General features: G+C 39.0%; 1 protein-coding gene across 3 annotated transcripts in view; it reads right to left on the minus strand.

The window, feature by feature from the left end:
- pcdh7b (protocadherin 7b) overlaps positions 1-14,826 on the minus strand; it is a 415,236-nt gene that overhangs the window by 93,221 nt on the left and 307,189 nt on the right. The window contains exon 3 of one of the 3 annotated variants that reach the window (XM_063043321.1): positions 7,808-7,927. The exons of the other annotated variants lie outside the window; for them this stretch is intronic. Coding sequence (XP_062899391.1) covers positions 7,808-7,927 — 120 coding nt within the window. The remainder of the gene's footprint in view (positions 1-7,807; positions 7,928-14,826) is intronic. 3 annotated transcript variants of the gene reach the window in all.

Consider the following 14,826-nt stretch of genomic DNA (forward strand, 5'->3'; position numbering starts at 1 on the left):
CCACTCTAACTGCCAAGTTCCTGCTTTTCATCACTCCCTGAAGCTGTGCACAGTTATGGTGTGTAGCTGCATTGGATGTCTGGGATTTGCAACATTTGCATATACTACTCCTAGCATATTACGTGCGCAAGAACACTACTTCTCTGCAGGCAGCCAGAAGAAATTTTAATGAGTCTAATGTCACATGACAGTTTCAGCTCAGTTCTTATTCCAAAGTCAAGAACAGAAATGATGAAGTATAGCAAGCTAGATTTAAGTGATGTACAATGATGGAAAATACATGCTGGGAAACACACATGAGATTAAGTGATGAAGATAAAAGAGACTAAAATAATAAAAAGCTGATTTTTTTCTTCCAATATTTATGCCAAACACATGATGTATTTATATGCCCATGTTGAACTCAGTTCTTAAAATTTTAATTTCAGGAGCAGTATTCAATGTGCTTCCAAAATTGATGCATATTGCATTGCATTTTGAAAATATTCAAGAGTTTGGAAATGAGATTCCATATAAGTAAACTTAAATTTCCTGAATGAGTAGTTATTATCACATATATTGTTAAAGTCACATTTTTTGATTTGCTGTCTCACAGTCCAAATGATTGGTCAAATAGGTGGTAGCAAGCCTGTCATAGTAAGCACCGTCTATGTTAAACCTATCAAAAGAAAAATTGAAAGATAGATGACAATTACATAATATACAATTTATGAAATGTATACTTTCCATATTAAACACGTTACCCTGATGATCCATACTGAAGTATACAATTAACAAATATTTGTAGAGATTCCGACTTACAAAATACTCTTCCCGCTATGTTAGAAGCAAAAAGAGCTAGCAAAGGACATTGATGGAAGTAATGCACATTGTTGCCTGGTACAGCATGAATTAAGACAGTAATTAGGAATTTGATCCAAGCTGCTCCTGCTCTATTGAAACTCTTTGTTGGAAAGGAAATGTAAACGTAGTCCAATTGCAGGAATGGGCTTTCTGCTCCACAACTGGCCAAGTTATGACAACCAAGTTGGAGCAACTTGGCAGGAATTTTTGAATGGTAAATGCCTCTGCATAAACTTGAGGGCTAGCAGGGAGTCAGGATCAGAAGCTTCATTTAGTAGAAAAGAAACATAATGAAAAATCAAGTAGTATACTAATTTATCGCTTTTGAAAATAATCCTCCTTCTTCGCCCCTTAAGTGTGGACTTGGGTGTAGTCATAAGGAGGAAATAGTAAAACTAAATCAAAGAAAGAAATTACATAAAGTACTGAAAATCCTGCATGCTAAAAATAGTTGCAAGTTCATAATTCAGTTGAAAGTAAACTAACCAGCAGCTGAGGCACCAGTCCGCCATCTCAGTATGATGATGGCTGGAAAGCTCTTTTGGGTCTACAATTTGAGTATGTAAAAATAGATAAAAAATGCTGCAAACATCTTTTGTACTAAAAATGGGACAGGAAACACCAATTGTCCTGTGTGAGGGACATCCATTAACATACTTAGCAAAATTAAATGTAGCTCAGAGAAACAGAGCAAAATAATAGATTAAGTCAGACTGATATGAAATGATTGTGAACAGTCAGTGTACGAGGCTGCACCGGCAATGTTGGTGTTTTGATAAACTCAAAGGAAAACACTATAATTTTTAATTTTTCCCTTTCCAGCTGTTAAGTACAGTACAGTAATTACAGCAATGCACCAAAATGTTCAAACAATAATCTGTTCCAACAGTGAGCATAGAGTCAATGCTAAGTAGCTATCTTCTTTTACACCCCTTGCATTCATACATACTGATATTTCTGGCAAGAGGAATAATAAATATTCCACATTAAATTTACTTCTGATTTTGGACTTAAGACCAAAAAGTGAGTATGAAACGGGAAAATAAATGGACTCATAGAAATTTCCATCTCAAAAAGAAGTCATATGCCCATCTTGACCAAGTCAGCAATGAAAGAGCCATCAAACTAATCTTTCTTTCCAGCTCTTAGTCCAGGACTTATAGGTTAATGCACATCAAGTGCCTTCTTTTAAATTTTCTGAGATTTTCTGCCTCAACCATGCTTTTAACCCAGTGCCTGACTGCCTGGGTAGAAACAGCTGTTCCTTCATTCTTCTCTGAAGTAGTTGTTATCCTAAACCTATGCTCCCCTCGCTATTGATTTTTCTGCTGAGGGAAATAGCCTCATCCTATTTCTTTGGATGTAAGCCTCTTATAATTTGATGCATCCAATTAAATCTTCTTGTGAATGAGCTAATAGGTTAAAAATAAAATTCATCACCAAATAGATGTGAACCCAATAAAGGATGTATAATAGAAAATACCATGACACACATTTTTTTTCTTGATTTGTAATTAATTTGTAACAAATAATGCTGTAAACGTTCAAGAAAAAGCAGCCTATGAATTTTCTAAAAATCATTTGATTTAATTACATCCTTGCTACCCGCTTCTCTATGTATTATGAATGCTCCAAACACCTAGTGTCATTGAGTCACAGAGAGAGAAAAGCACGTCACCCAGTCTACAGATCTATGATTTACTCACTGATTTACACTAATCCTTTTTTTTTTCTATTCTCCCAACATTCCTACCAACTTTTTCCAGATTCTACCACTTACCTACATATTTGGGGAAACTTATATTGGCCATTTAACTTACCAATCTACATGTCTTCAGGATGTGGCAGAGCATCTGGAGGAAATCCACGTGGCCACTGAGGAACAAACAAACCTGACAGAGCAACTGAGGACAGGATCAAACCTGGGTCTCTGGCACTGCGAAGTAACATCTCTACTTCCAGTGTCACCATGTAATGGTGGACTGTTTTGGGATGACTAAAATTAAAGGCATCGGTAGTACTTAGCAGAACTGCAAATACATTTAATTAAATCACAGTTAGAATTACTACTCTTTTTCTTTAAAAAAATAGAGGTTCACCATATAATGATGACAATTTGCTGTTAAAGGAGTCTATACTTTAGATATGAATGGAAGCAGTCTGCTGGTAGTTAGATCTAACGTAAACTGAGGTATTTTCTTTGTGACGGGTTAATATTTAGACTATCTGAACTGTGATAACAGATTAACTGCACATTTTGTAATCCACTCAATTTAATAACATAATGACTTGGCCTCCTCAGCCCTCTATGCGTGGGAATTACAAAGATTCACCATTCTTTGAATGAAGGAATTTATTTTCACTTTTCAATCCACTGATCACTTTATCAGTCTTAACCCTTATGTTGAGGCCATGACTCCTGAACTTGTATGAATCTCTGGTTGAGTTAACATACTAAAATGTATACAGTAAATGCAAGCTGGACAAGAAGGCATTATATGCTATTGAAAACAATGTAATTACAGCAATCATTAAGCATCTTCATTAGTTGGAAGATAATACTGTTGGTACAAACGGCTGTTTGATAATTATGATTATAGTTTAAATTGCAAGGTTTCCTTACTAACAAGTCCATAATGAGTAACAAGAAGAAGAAATGCTATATTTTTAACCATGGGATAAGAGTTGTTGAGTTCAAATGCCGATTTCTAATAAATTGATCTATCAATTCAGCAGTGGTTTTCATTATCTGTTACACAGAAACACGAGAAAGATCACTAAGACATCTAGAACTTCATTGGAGTTCATTACTGATCATAGAGTCATAGAAAAGTACAACATAGAAACAGGTCCTTCGGCTCATCTTGTCTATGCTGAACCATTTAAACTGCCTTGTCCCATCGAGCTGCACCCAGACTATAGCTCTCCATACCGCTACCATTCATATAATTATCAAAACTTCTCTTAAACTTTGAAATCAAACTCGCATGAACCACTTGCGCTGGCAACACATTCCTCACTCTCATAACCCTCTGAGTGAATATGTTTCCCCTTATGTTCCCCTTAAACTTTCAACCTTTCACACTTAACTCATGACCTCTAGACGTAGTCTCACCCTACCTCAGTGGAAAAGGTCTACGTTTACCCTATCTATACTCCACATAAGTTTGCATACCTCTATCAAACTGCCCCCTCAATCTCCTATATTCCAAGGAATAAAGTCCTAACCTATTCAATCTTTCCTTATAACTCAAATCCTCCATTTCTGGCAGCATCCTTATAAATTTTCTCTGTACTCTTTCAACCTTATTTACATCATGATTGACTATCGCCTGGTAGCACTCACATCTACAGTGATGAAATGCTTTGGGAGGATGGTCATGACTAGACTGAATTCCTGTCTCAGCAAGGACATGGATCCATTGCAATTTGCCTCTTGCCACAGTAGGTCAATGGCAGATGTAATCACAATGTCTCTCCATGCGGCTTTAGACCACCTGGACAACACAAACACCTACGTCAGGATGCTGTTCATTGACTATAGCTCAGCATTTAATACCATCACATCATTCCCACAATCCTGATTGAGAAGTTGAAGAACCTGGGCCTCTGTACCTCCCTCTGCATTTGGATCCTCGACTTCCTAACTGGAATGGTGATAACATGTCCTCCTCCCTGACAATCAACACTGATGCACCTCAGGGGTGTGTGCTTAGCCCACTGCTCTACTCTCTACATACACATGACTGTGTGGCTAGGCATAGCACAAATACCATCTATAAATTTGCTGACGATACAACCATTGTTGGTAGAATCTCAGGTGGTGACGAGAGGAATGAGATATGCCAATTAGGGGAGTGATGCCACAACAACAACCTGGCACTCAATATCAGTAAGACGAAAGAGCTGATTGTGGACTTCAGGAAGGGTAAGACAGAGGAACATACACCAATCCTCAGAGGGATCAGAAGTGGAGAGAGAGAGCAGTTTCAAGTTTCTGGGTGTCAAGATCTTTGAGGATCTAACTTGGTCCCAACATATCGATACAGTTATAAAGAAGGCAAGACAGTGGCTGTACTTCATTAGGAGTTTGAATGATATTTGGCGCGTCAAGCAATACACTCAATACCTTCTATAGATGTACCATGGACAGCATTCTGACAGGCTGCATCGTGGTACTGGGGTGGGGGTGGGGGCTACTATACAGGACCGAAAGAAGCTACAAAATGTTGTAAATCTAGTCAGCTCCATCTTGAGTACTAGCCTACAAAGTACCCAGGACATCTTCAAGGAGCGGTGTCTCAGAAAGGCAGCCTCCATTATTAAGGACCTCCAGCACCCAGGGCATGCCCTTTTCTCACTGTTACCATCAGGTAGGAGATACAGAAGCCTGAAGAGACACACTCAGCAATTCAGGAACAGCTTCTGCCCCTCTGCCATCTGATTCCTAAATGGACATTGAATCCTTGAACACTACCTCACTATTTAAAAATATACAGAATTTCTGTCTTTTTGCACTTTTTAAAAATCTATTCAATATACGTATACCGTAATTGATTTACTTATTTATTATTATTTTTTTTCCTTCTATGTTATGCATTGCATTGAACTGCTGCTGCTAAGTTAACAAATTTCAGAATTAGAATCAGGTTTATTATCACCGGCATGTGACGTGAAATTTGTTAATTTTAGCAGCAGCACAATACATAATCTAGCAGAGAAAAGAAAATAATAATAGTAATAAATAACATAAAACTGATAATAAATAAACCAGTAAATGCATTACGTATATTGAATAGATTTAAAAAACATGCAAAAAACAGAAATACTGTATATTAAAAAAAAGTGAGGTAGTGTCCAAAGATTCAATGTCTAGTTAGGAATTGGATGGCAGAGGGGAAGAAGCTGTTCCTGAATTGCTGAGTGTGTGCCTTCAGGCTTCTGTACCTCCTACCTGATGGTAACAGTGAGAAAACAGCATGAAAACAGCATGCCCTGCATGCTGGAGGTCCTTAATAATGGACGTTGCCTTTCTGAGACATCCTCCCTGAAGGTGTCCTGGGCACTTTGTAGGGTAGTGCCCAAGATGGAGATGACTAGATTTACAACCCTTTGCAGCTGCTTTCTGTCCTGTGCAGTAGCCCCTCCTCCATACCAGACAGTGATGCAGCTTGTCAGAATGTTTTCCACGGTACAACTATACAAGTTTTTGAGTGTATTTGTTGACATGCCAAATCTCTTCAAACTCCTAATAAAGTATAGCTGCTCTATGCCTTCTTTAGAACTACATCGATATGTTGGGACTAGGTTACATCCTCAGAGTTCTTGACTCCCAGGAACTTGAAGCTGCTCACTCTCTCCACTTGTGATCCATCTGTGGGGATTGGTATGTGTTCCTTCTTCTTACCCTTCCGGAAGCTCACAATCACGTCACATGCCCGTGATAATAAACCTGATTCTGATTCTTTTCTGTAGGTGGGTGACCAAAGCTGCACAAAATACTCAATATTAGGCCTCTCCAACATCTTATACAACTTCAACATAACATCCCATCTCCTATACTTAATATACATCAAAGTTGCTGGTGAACGCAGCAGGCCAAGCAGCATCTGTAGGAAGAGGTGCAGTCGACGTTTCAGGCCGAGACCCTTCGTCAGGACTGACGGAGGGTCTCGGCCTGAAACGTCGACTGCACCTCTTCCTACAGATGCTGCTTGGCCTGCTGCGTTCACCAGCAACTTTGATGTATGTTGCTTGAATTTCCAGCATCTGCAGAATTCCTGTTGTCTCCTATACTTAATACCTTAATTTATGAAGGTCAATGTTCCAAAAGCTTTCTTTATGACCCTCTCTACCTGAGACACCATTTTCAAGGAATTATTCACTAAGAACACAGAAAACCTACAGCACAATACAGACCCTTCGGCCCCCAAAGCTGTGCTGAACATGTTCTTACCTTAGAAATTACCTAAGGTTACCCATAGCCCTCTATTTTTTTGAGCTCCATGTACCTGTCCAGGAGTCTCTTAAAAGACCCTATCATATCTGCCTTCACCACTGCCACCGGCAGCTCATTCCACGCACTCACCACTCTCTGTGTAAAAAACTTATCCCTGACATCTCCTCTGTACCTACTTCCAAGCACCTTAAAACTGTGCCCTCTTGTATTCCCAGATCCCTTTGTTTTAAAGTACTCCTCTGTATCCTTCTGTTCACTGGAAGACCCACCCTCACACTTGTCTGCACTAAATTTCATCTGCCATTTTCAGCCCATTTTTCCTGCTAGTCCAGATCCTGCTGCATGCCATGATGGTCTTCCTCACTGTCCAGTACACTCTCAACCTTGGCATCATCTATGAGTCTGCCAGTCCAGTTAACCACATTATCATCCAGATAATTGATATAGATGACAAACAACAGAAAACCCAGTATTGATCCCTGTGGCACTCCATAAGTCACAGCTCTCCAGTCAGACAAGCAGCGATCTATTATCACTCTCTGGCTTCAACCACAAAGCCAACGCCTAACCCAATTTACTTCTGCATCTTGAATGCCAAGTGACTGAACCTTCATGACCAATCTCACATGTGGGATCTTGTCAAATGTCTTGCTAAAGTCCATGTAGACAATATCCACTGCTTTGCCTTCATCAACTTTCCTGGTAACTTCCTCAAAAGACTTGATAAGATTAGTTAGACACAATGTACCATGCACAAATCCATGCTGACTATCCCCAATTAGTCCAAATCCATCCAAATACTCATATCTAGTCCCTTAGAATACCTTCCAAAAACTTTCCTACAACTGATGTCAGGCTCACTTGCTTATAATTTCCTGGCTTATTTTTAAGAGCCTTCCTTAAACAGCGGAACACCATTGGCTATCCTCCAATCCTCTGGTACCTCAGCTGTCGCTAAGGATGATTTAATTACTTTTGTTATGCCCCGTCAATTTCTGCACTTACCCCCCACCGGGTCCAAGGCAACACCTTGTTGGGAACTGCGGATTTTTCCTTTGTTATCTGTATAGGATCCATGAAGTTGATGCCACTTTGCCTCACTTCTATAGACTCTGTGTCCATCTCCTGAGTAAAGAGATGCAAAAAAATCATTTAAGATCTCCCACATCTCTCTTGGCTCCATGCATGGATTACCATTCTGATCTTGCAGTGGATAAATTTTGTCTCTTTCAATACTTTTGTTCTTAACATATCTGTAGAATCTCTTTGAATTCTCCTTCACCTTGTCTGCTAAGGCAACCTCATGCATTCTTTTAGCTCTCCTGATTTCTTTTTTAAGTGTTCTCTTGCATTTCTTGTACTCCATAAGTTCCTTATTTGTTCCTACCTGCTTATGTCTGATGTACAGCTACTTTAATTTCTTAACCATGGCCTCAATATCTCTTGAAAACCAAGATTCCCTAAACCTGCAATCTTTACCTTTTATTCTAAGAGGCACATCTCAAAATTTCACTTTTGAAGGCCTCACACTTACAAAGTACACTTTTGCCAGAAAACAGCCTGTCCCAATCCACACTTGCCATATCCTTTCTAATACCATAAAAATTGGCCTTTCCCAAATTTAGAATGTCAACTTGCAGACCAGACCTATCTTTTTGTATATTTACTTTGAAACTAGTGGAATTACGATCACTAGAAGCAAAGTGCTCCTCCCCACAAACTTCTGTCGCTGCCCTGCCTCATTCCCTGATAGTAGATCAAGTGTCACACACTCCTCTTGAGACTTCTATGTACTGATTAAGGAAACTTTCCTGAATGCATTTGACAACCTCTTTCCCATCTAGTCCTTTTACCATATGGGAGTCACAGTTAATATGTGGAAAGTTAAAATCACCTACTACTACAACCTTATGGTTCTTGCAACAGTCTGCAATCGCTCTACAAATTAGGGATCTTTAAATCCCTTGGACAGTTGGATGGTTTGGAATATAGCCCCATTAATGTGGTCAAACCTTTCTTATTCCTCAGTTTCACCCATAACACCCCACTGTACAAGTTCTCCAGTCTGTTCTGACTGAGTACTGCTATTATATTTTCCCTGTCTAGTAAAACCACCCCTCCTCCTTTAATTAATCCCACTCTGACACATCTAAAACAAAGGTTTCCTGGAATATTGAGCAGCCAGTCCTGCCCCTCTGGCAACTAAGGCTCTCTAATGGCTACAATATCATAATTGTATTTGTTGATCTATGCCTTCTCGATGATACTTCTTGCATTGAAGTATATGAAACTCAGGATATCAGTCACACCATGCTCAACTTTTTGATTCCTGACTTTATCTGAGAGCTTATCAATATCTGTTTCCACAACCTCTCCACTATCTGTTCTGGTACTCTGATTCCCATTCCCCTACAGTTCTAGTTTAACCACATCCCAATCCTGTGAAGCACTAGCAAGCCTTCCCACTAGAATATTAGTCCACTTTCAGTTCAGGTGCACACCGTCCCTTCTGTACAGGTCCCACCTTTCTTGTAAGAGAGCACAATAATCCAAAAATCTGATGCCCTCCCTCCAACATCAACTCCACAGCCACATATTAAGCTGTATATTCTTCCTACTTCTGGCCTCACTAGCATGTGGCACTAGCATTTCTGAGATCACAACCCTTGAGGTCTTGCTCTTTAACTTAGCACCCAACTCCTTGAATTTACTTTGCAGAACCTCATTTCTCTTCCTACCTTTTTCATTGGTACCTACATGGACCATGATCTTTGGTTGTTCAATGTCCCACTTAACAATGCTGAAGACTCGATCCTAGATGTCCCAGCCAGTGGCATCCAGGAGGTAGCATACAATCTGGGAATCTCATTCTCATTTACATAACCTCCTTTCAGTTCCCCTAACTAAGGAAACCCCTATCACCACCGCTCTTCTCTTCTCCCCACTTTCCTTTTGAATCACAGAGTCAGACTCAGTGCCAGAGGCTTGATGACTGAGACTTTCCTCTGTTCGGTCATTCCCCCCGCCCCCACCAATCAGTATCCAAAGTGCTACACCTATTGTTTGCTTGGGCGGGGGGGGGGTGGCCACAGGGGTACTCTGCACTGGTTGTTTAACCCTTTCTCCTTCTTGTCTCCAGTTTCATGTGTTCTGCAGTTTGAGTGTATCTACCTCTCTATGTGTCCTATCTATCACCCCTCAGCATCCCAAATGACCTGGAGTTCATCCAGTTCCAGCTCCAACTCCTTAACACAGAGTGTTGGAAGCTGCAGCTGGTTGCACTTCTCGCAGGTATAGTCGTCAGGAGCACTGAAGGTCTCCCTTCCTTCCCACATTCTGCAAGAGGAGCATTCAACTACCCTGCCTGGCACCCCTCCTGTTCTAACTGAGCAAACATAAAGAAGGAAAAAAAAAACTATAAATAAACTGTGGGGAAAAAGATCTATGTGCAGCTTTTCTCTTTCTCAGTCTGAAGCCTTTACTCGCTGAAGCCTTGAAGAGCTAAAGCCTTAAAATCCCCATTCGGTCATAATTCTGTCCACTCCAATGATGGCCGCCCCACTTGCCCATGCGTTATTTTAATTTGCTCATACCAATCAAATCCAAAAGCTGATTGGCAGCTGCTCAAAACACCAAACTGCTGCAAGTTTTCTAATCAATCAGCAAACCTGAGTGAGCTACGTCTTTTCACGTTTCTCACGTCCAACTGGTTGCTGTTGATGTAAGAAAAAGCAATTTTCTTCTCTAATTGAGAGGTGCAGTTGTCTCAATGGCACAGAACTTCGAGGAATGTCGGCTTCCTTGATAGTTCATGGAACAGGAAACTGTGCTATGCATTGCTCTATGAGCTACACATGCACTGCAAACTATTTGTGACGTCGAAAGGTTACTAAATATGTCACTGGCATGTTATCACTGAAAAAAACAACATTATTGGGGTCTGCATAAATAGAGTTCACATAAAGTGTTCACGATAAAGGTAGTCCACTGTGTTCAATGTAGTCAGCTGCTACTTTGAATTAACAGGTGGCTTCAGAAGAAGAACAAACTAGTTTGGTTTCTTCATTTTGGACTCCTGTTTGTACTGGAGAATGCATTTACAATTGTGTTCTCATCCACATGACTTACTGGAGTATGCTATTTTGCCCTAAAGTTAAATTTTCATTGCTTGGACCCCACAGCAGTATTTGCACTCACACAATAAAGGATGTATTCAGAGTTTCCATCAAGAAATGCAAAATCCCCATTGATTCCTGGAAACCTATAATCCATGAGAACTGAAAGTGTAAAAGTGACATTCAGATTGGCTTTGTGAATCTCAAGGCAATGTATTGTGAGCAGCAGCAAGATACCAGTTAATGCCACATTCAGCAACAGCTTGCTCTTTATGAATGCACAAGTAAGCTATTGTGGCAGCACATCAATGACCATCAGTGACTTTATGCTTTATGGAAATATCATAATTTACCCTGCCACTCAAGGTTCCTCAATGATCATTTCCCAGGGACTACTGACCAGATAGTTAACTACCATGACTGTAAGAATGCATCACAAAATACCGCAAGATTTAGCCCTCTGTATCATGAAACTGTTCCAGTACCTGCAAGGTTTCAGTCAGGATTTGCTCGAGATTGCTACGTTCTTATATGTTTGGCAGGATCTCCAAGGATAATGAAAAAAAGCAGGCTCTCCTTCAGCAGAAAGATGCTCAATATATTGGTAGCCCTATTAACAATATTGACTATTCACTTTAACATAACACTGACTCAGTGTCTGGATTTTGTGTCGATTGGATGGCTGCAAATTTCCTCCAGTCAAAGTACCTCGCCACTTAACATCTGGAATGGCAATATAACTTTTGGATTGAAACTTTTTGTAACTATAATGCACAGTAAGACAACTTGGAAAACTACATAGCCATTCTGGCATGTTACTTCATTCACAGTGTTCAGTCCATGACCTTCACTACAAGAGAAAAGGCATAGAGTTACAATGTGTGCATTATTTAAGATCCTAAATATTAGAAGCATGGGCAGGTGGAGCTCACTCACACTCTAACCTGCTGAGCCATTCAACGAGTAAAAGACTGATCACCCACCTCAATATCATTTTCATGCCTTAACTCCAATGAAAATGATGTCTGTGCCTCCAAAGCCCTCCAGAATAGAAAATTCCAAAGATCAGCTATCCTCATAATTTCAGCACAAATTTGACAAAGATCAAGGATTGACTTTATCCACCGTATACATTTACACATATACGGAGTATATTCTGTAATGTGTTGGTGTGACCCACAATAAAAAAAACATTGAACTATTATAAAATATAAAGATATAAAAATAAAGTTAGAAGTACTAATATGGAATAAATGTGCAAAATTTATCAGCATGTACTTACAGTGTAAGCAAATTATAAAATCCGTTTAAAGTGCAGTATAGCGAATGAGGAAATAGACGGAGATGGGGGCGGGGGATGGCTAATCACCTAGAAGGTGATCATATTAACTGTCTGGGGAAAGAAGCTTTTAAGATCACAAAGTTTTCTTTTCTTTTTCTCCCCCATCACTTATAGTGCTTTCCAAAAGGGTGTTTTTAAAAAGGCAATTTGATGGATGGGGGTACTATCAGCTATTAAGGATTACTATTCCTTAATTTGGAATTGTAATCCCCTTTCCAAACCTGTGTCAGAGAAGATCAACCTTCCCTTAACTACCCAAGAGCCTAGATTTTTTTTAATATCATATTTCATTGAGGTCACTACTTACTTTTCTAAAGTTTCAAGAATAGAATTCTAGCCTTCTCCATCTTCCTCATATTTCAGGAAATGGTCCAGTGAATCCTCATTGCACTTTCTCTGTGGTAATACTTCATTTTTTAAATGCGACCAGACAAAGGTTGCACACACCATTCAAGGTCACCAATCCTTTATAATTGCAGTATGATATCTTTACTCTTACATTCAAATACCTCACCAATAAATGCTAACATAGCATTTATCTTCTTAATCGCCTACTTAAGTTTAGGTTTTTGTGAACAAAGGCACTAGAACTCTTTGAACATAAACTCTTGCTAAACACTTACCTTTTAAAAATACTCAGTAGATTTATTTCTTGAGGCTCTCTTGTTTTAAGAGCTATGTGTGTACATTTGCATTTGTGAGTGGGCAGAAGGGAAAACGGGGAGATTTTTTTAAATATATATAAAAACAGCAGACAAATATTAGCTAATAATAAACATGTTGATTTTATTTTACAGTCCAGGATAGATTTAAGTGAAATGGAAGTGAGGCTACCATTATTTTTAAATTTATCTCAATCCATTTCTGCATATTTTAATGGTAGCATTAATTAAACAGACATTTCTCTTATTTCTGGCTGCCTTTGCAAGGTAGGCTCAGAAACCTGCTGAAAATGCTCACATCATCCTAAATGCATAAGCAATTAGATGGGGCTGAAAGGCATCAATAGGCATTTCTGTAAATTACTGCACTTACAGTCCCTGTCAATTGGAGCATGCAAACAAGGTTTCATATCTTTAAATGAGTGAAGAAAAACTAAACATTCTTCAAAAATCCTAACATTATCTTATATATACAATCCTGATATCCTGATATTTAGTAGCTTTTTTGTAGATATTTTACAGTGAACTTAAAATTGGAAATATTCTAACATAGATGAAATAAAATTCATCTTGGTACTAATGCTAAGTGGGTAACAATAAATATCAGTATCCAGTATTATTTTCATTTTTGCTAATTCCAAGGCAACTAATATTTGTCACAAGATAAGTTGATTTGTCTATTATTTTCACCCATTTTGTGCTTTAGCTCAATACAAATTTTGATTCCATCATCTTTGGCATTTCCTCTCCTTTCAAACTGACTTTATAACACAACATAAGATATAGTTGCAAGAGTAGGCCATCTGATCTACAATTCAATAAAATCATGGCTTATCTGGGTGTGGACTCAACTCCATCAGCCTATTTTTCTCCCATTACACTTAATTCTCTAGCCATGCAAAAATCTACCTTACTGTGTCTTAAACATATTTAATGAGGTAGCATTTACTACTTCCCTGGGCAGAAAATTCCACATATTCATCACTCTCTGGAATAGCAGTATCTCCTCTTCTGTTCCAAATCTATTCCCCTGAATCTTGAGGCTATTTTCCTAGTTCTGGTCTCATTTACCAGTGGAAACAACTTTCTTGTTTCTGTCCTATCTATCCTTTCAAAGATTTTATATGTTGCTATACGAATCCTTCTCATTCTCCTGAACTACAGTGAATATAGTCCCAGGAAACACAATATCTCCTTATAGGTTAACATAGTCAACTTTTTAGCATCCTCTGTAGAGTCTCCACAGCCAGTATGTCTTTCCACAAGCAAGCAGACGAGAACTACATGTAGTACGCAAAGTATGCTCTCACAAGTACCCTGTATAGTTACAGCATAACCTCTCTGCTTTTAAATTCAATCCTTCAAGCAACGATGGCCAACATTCTATTTGCCTTCTTGATACACTGTTGTATCAGCAAACCAATCTTTTGTGATTCATGTGCAAGAACTCAAAGTTCCTCTTCACAATATCAGGTTGTAATCTTTCACCATTTAAATAATAATCTGATCTTCCACTTTCTTACCATAGTAGATGACTTTGCATCTACCAACATTATACTCCATCAGCCAGATTCTTGCCCACTCACTTAATCTATCTATATCTCTCAGCAGACTCTCCACATCCTCTGCACAATTTGCTTTTCTATTCAATTTTGTGTCACCAGTAAACTTAAATACACTGCACTCGGTCTTCTCTTCCAGATCATTAATGCATATATTGAACAGCAGCAGTCTTATCACTACCTCTTTAGTGACAGAGATTGCATCAAGGTCCTCACCATCTATTGTATATATAACACCTCTCGTTGGTATACAAGTTGTGTCCTTCACCATGAAGACCACCAGAAAATTCTTGTTCGAGACCTCAGCCTTTTCCATATTACTCAATATTAATTCCCCCTCTCA

This window comes from Mobula hypostoma, chromosome 3 (assembly GCF_963921235.1).
Source record: "Mobula hypostoma chromosome 3, sMobHyp1.1, whole genome shotgun sequence".
In the NCBI taxonomy this organism is placed as follows: Eukaryota; Metazoa; Chordata; class Chondrichthyes; order Myliobatiformes; family Myliobatidae; genus Mobula; species Mobula hypostoma.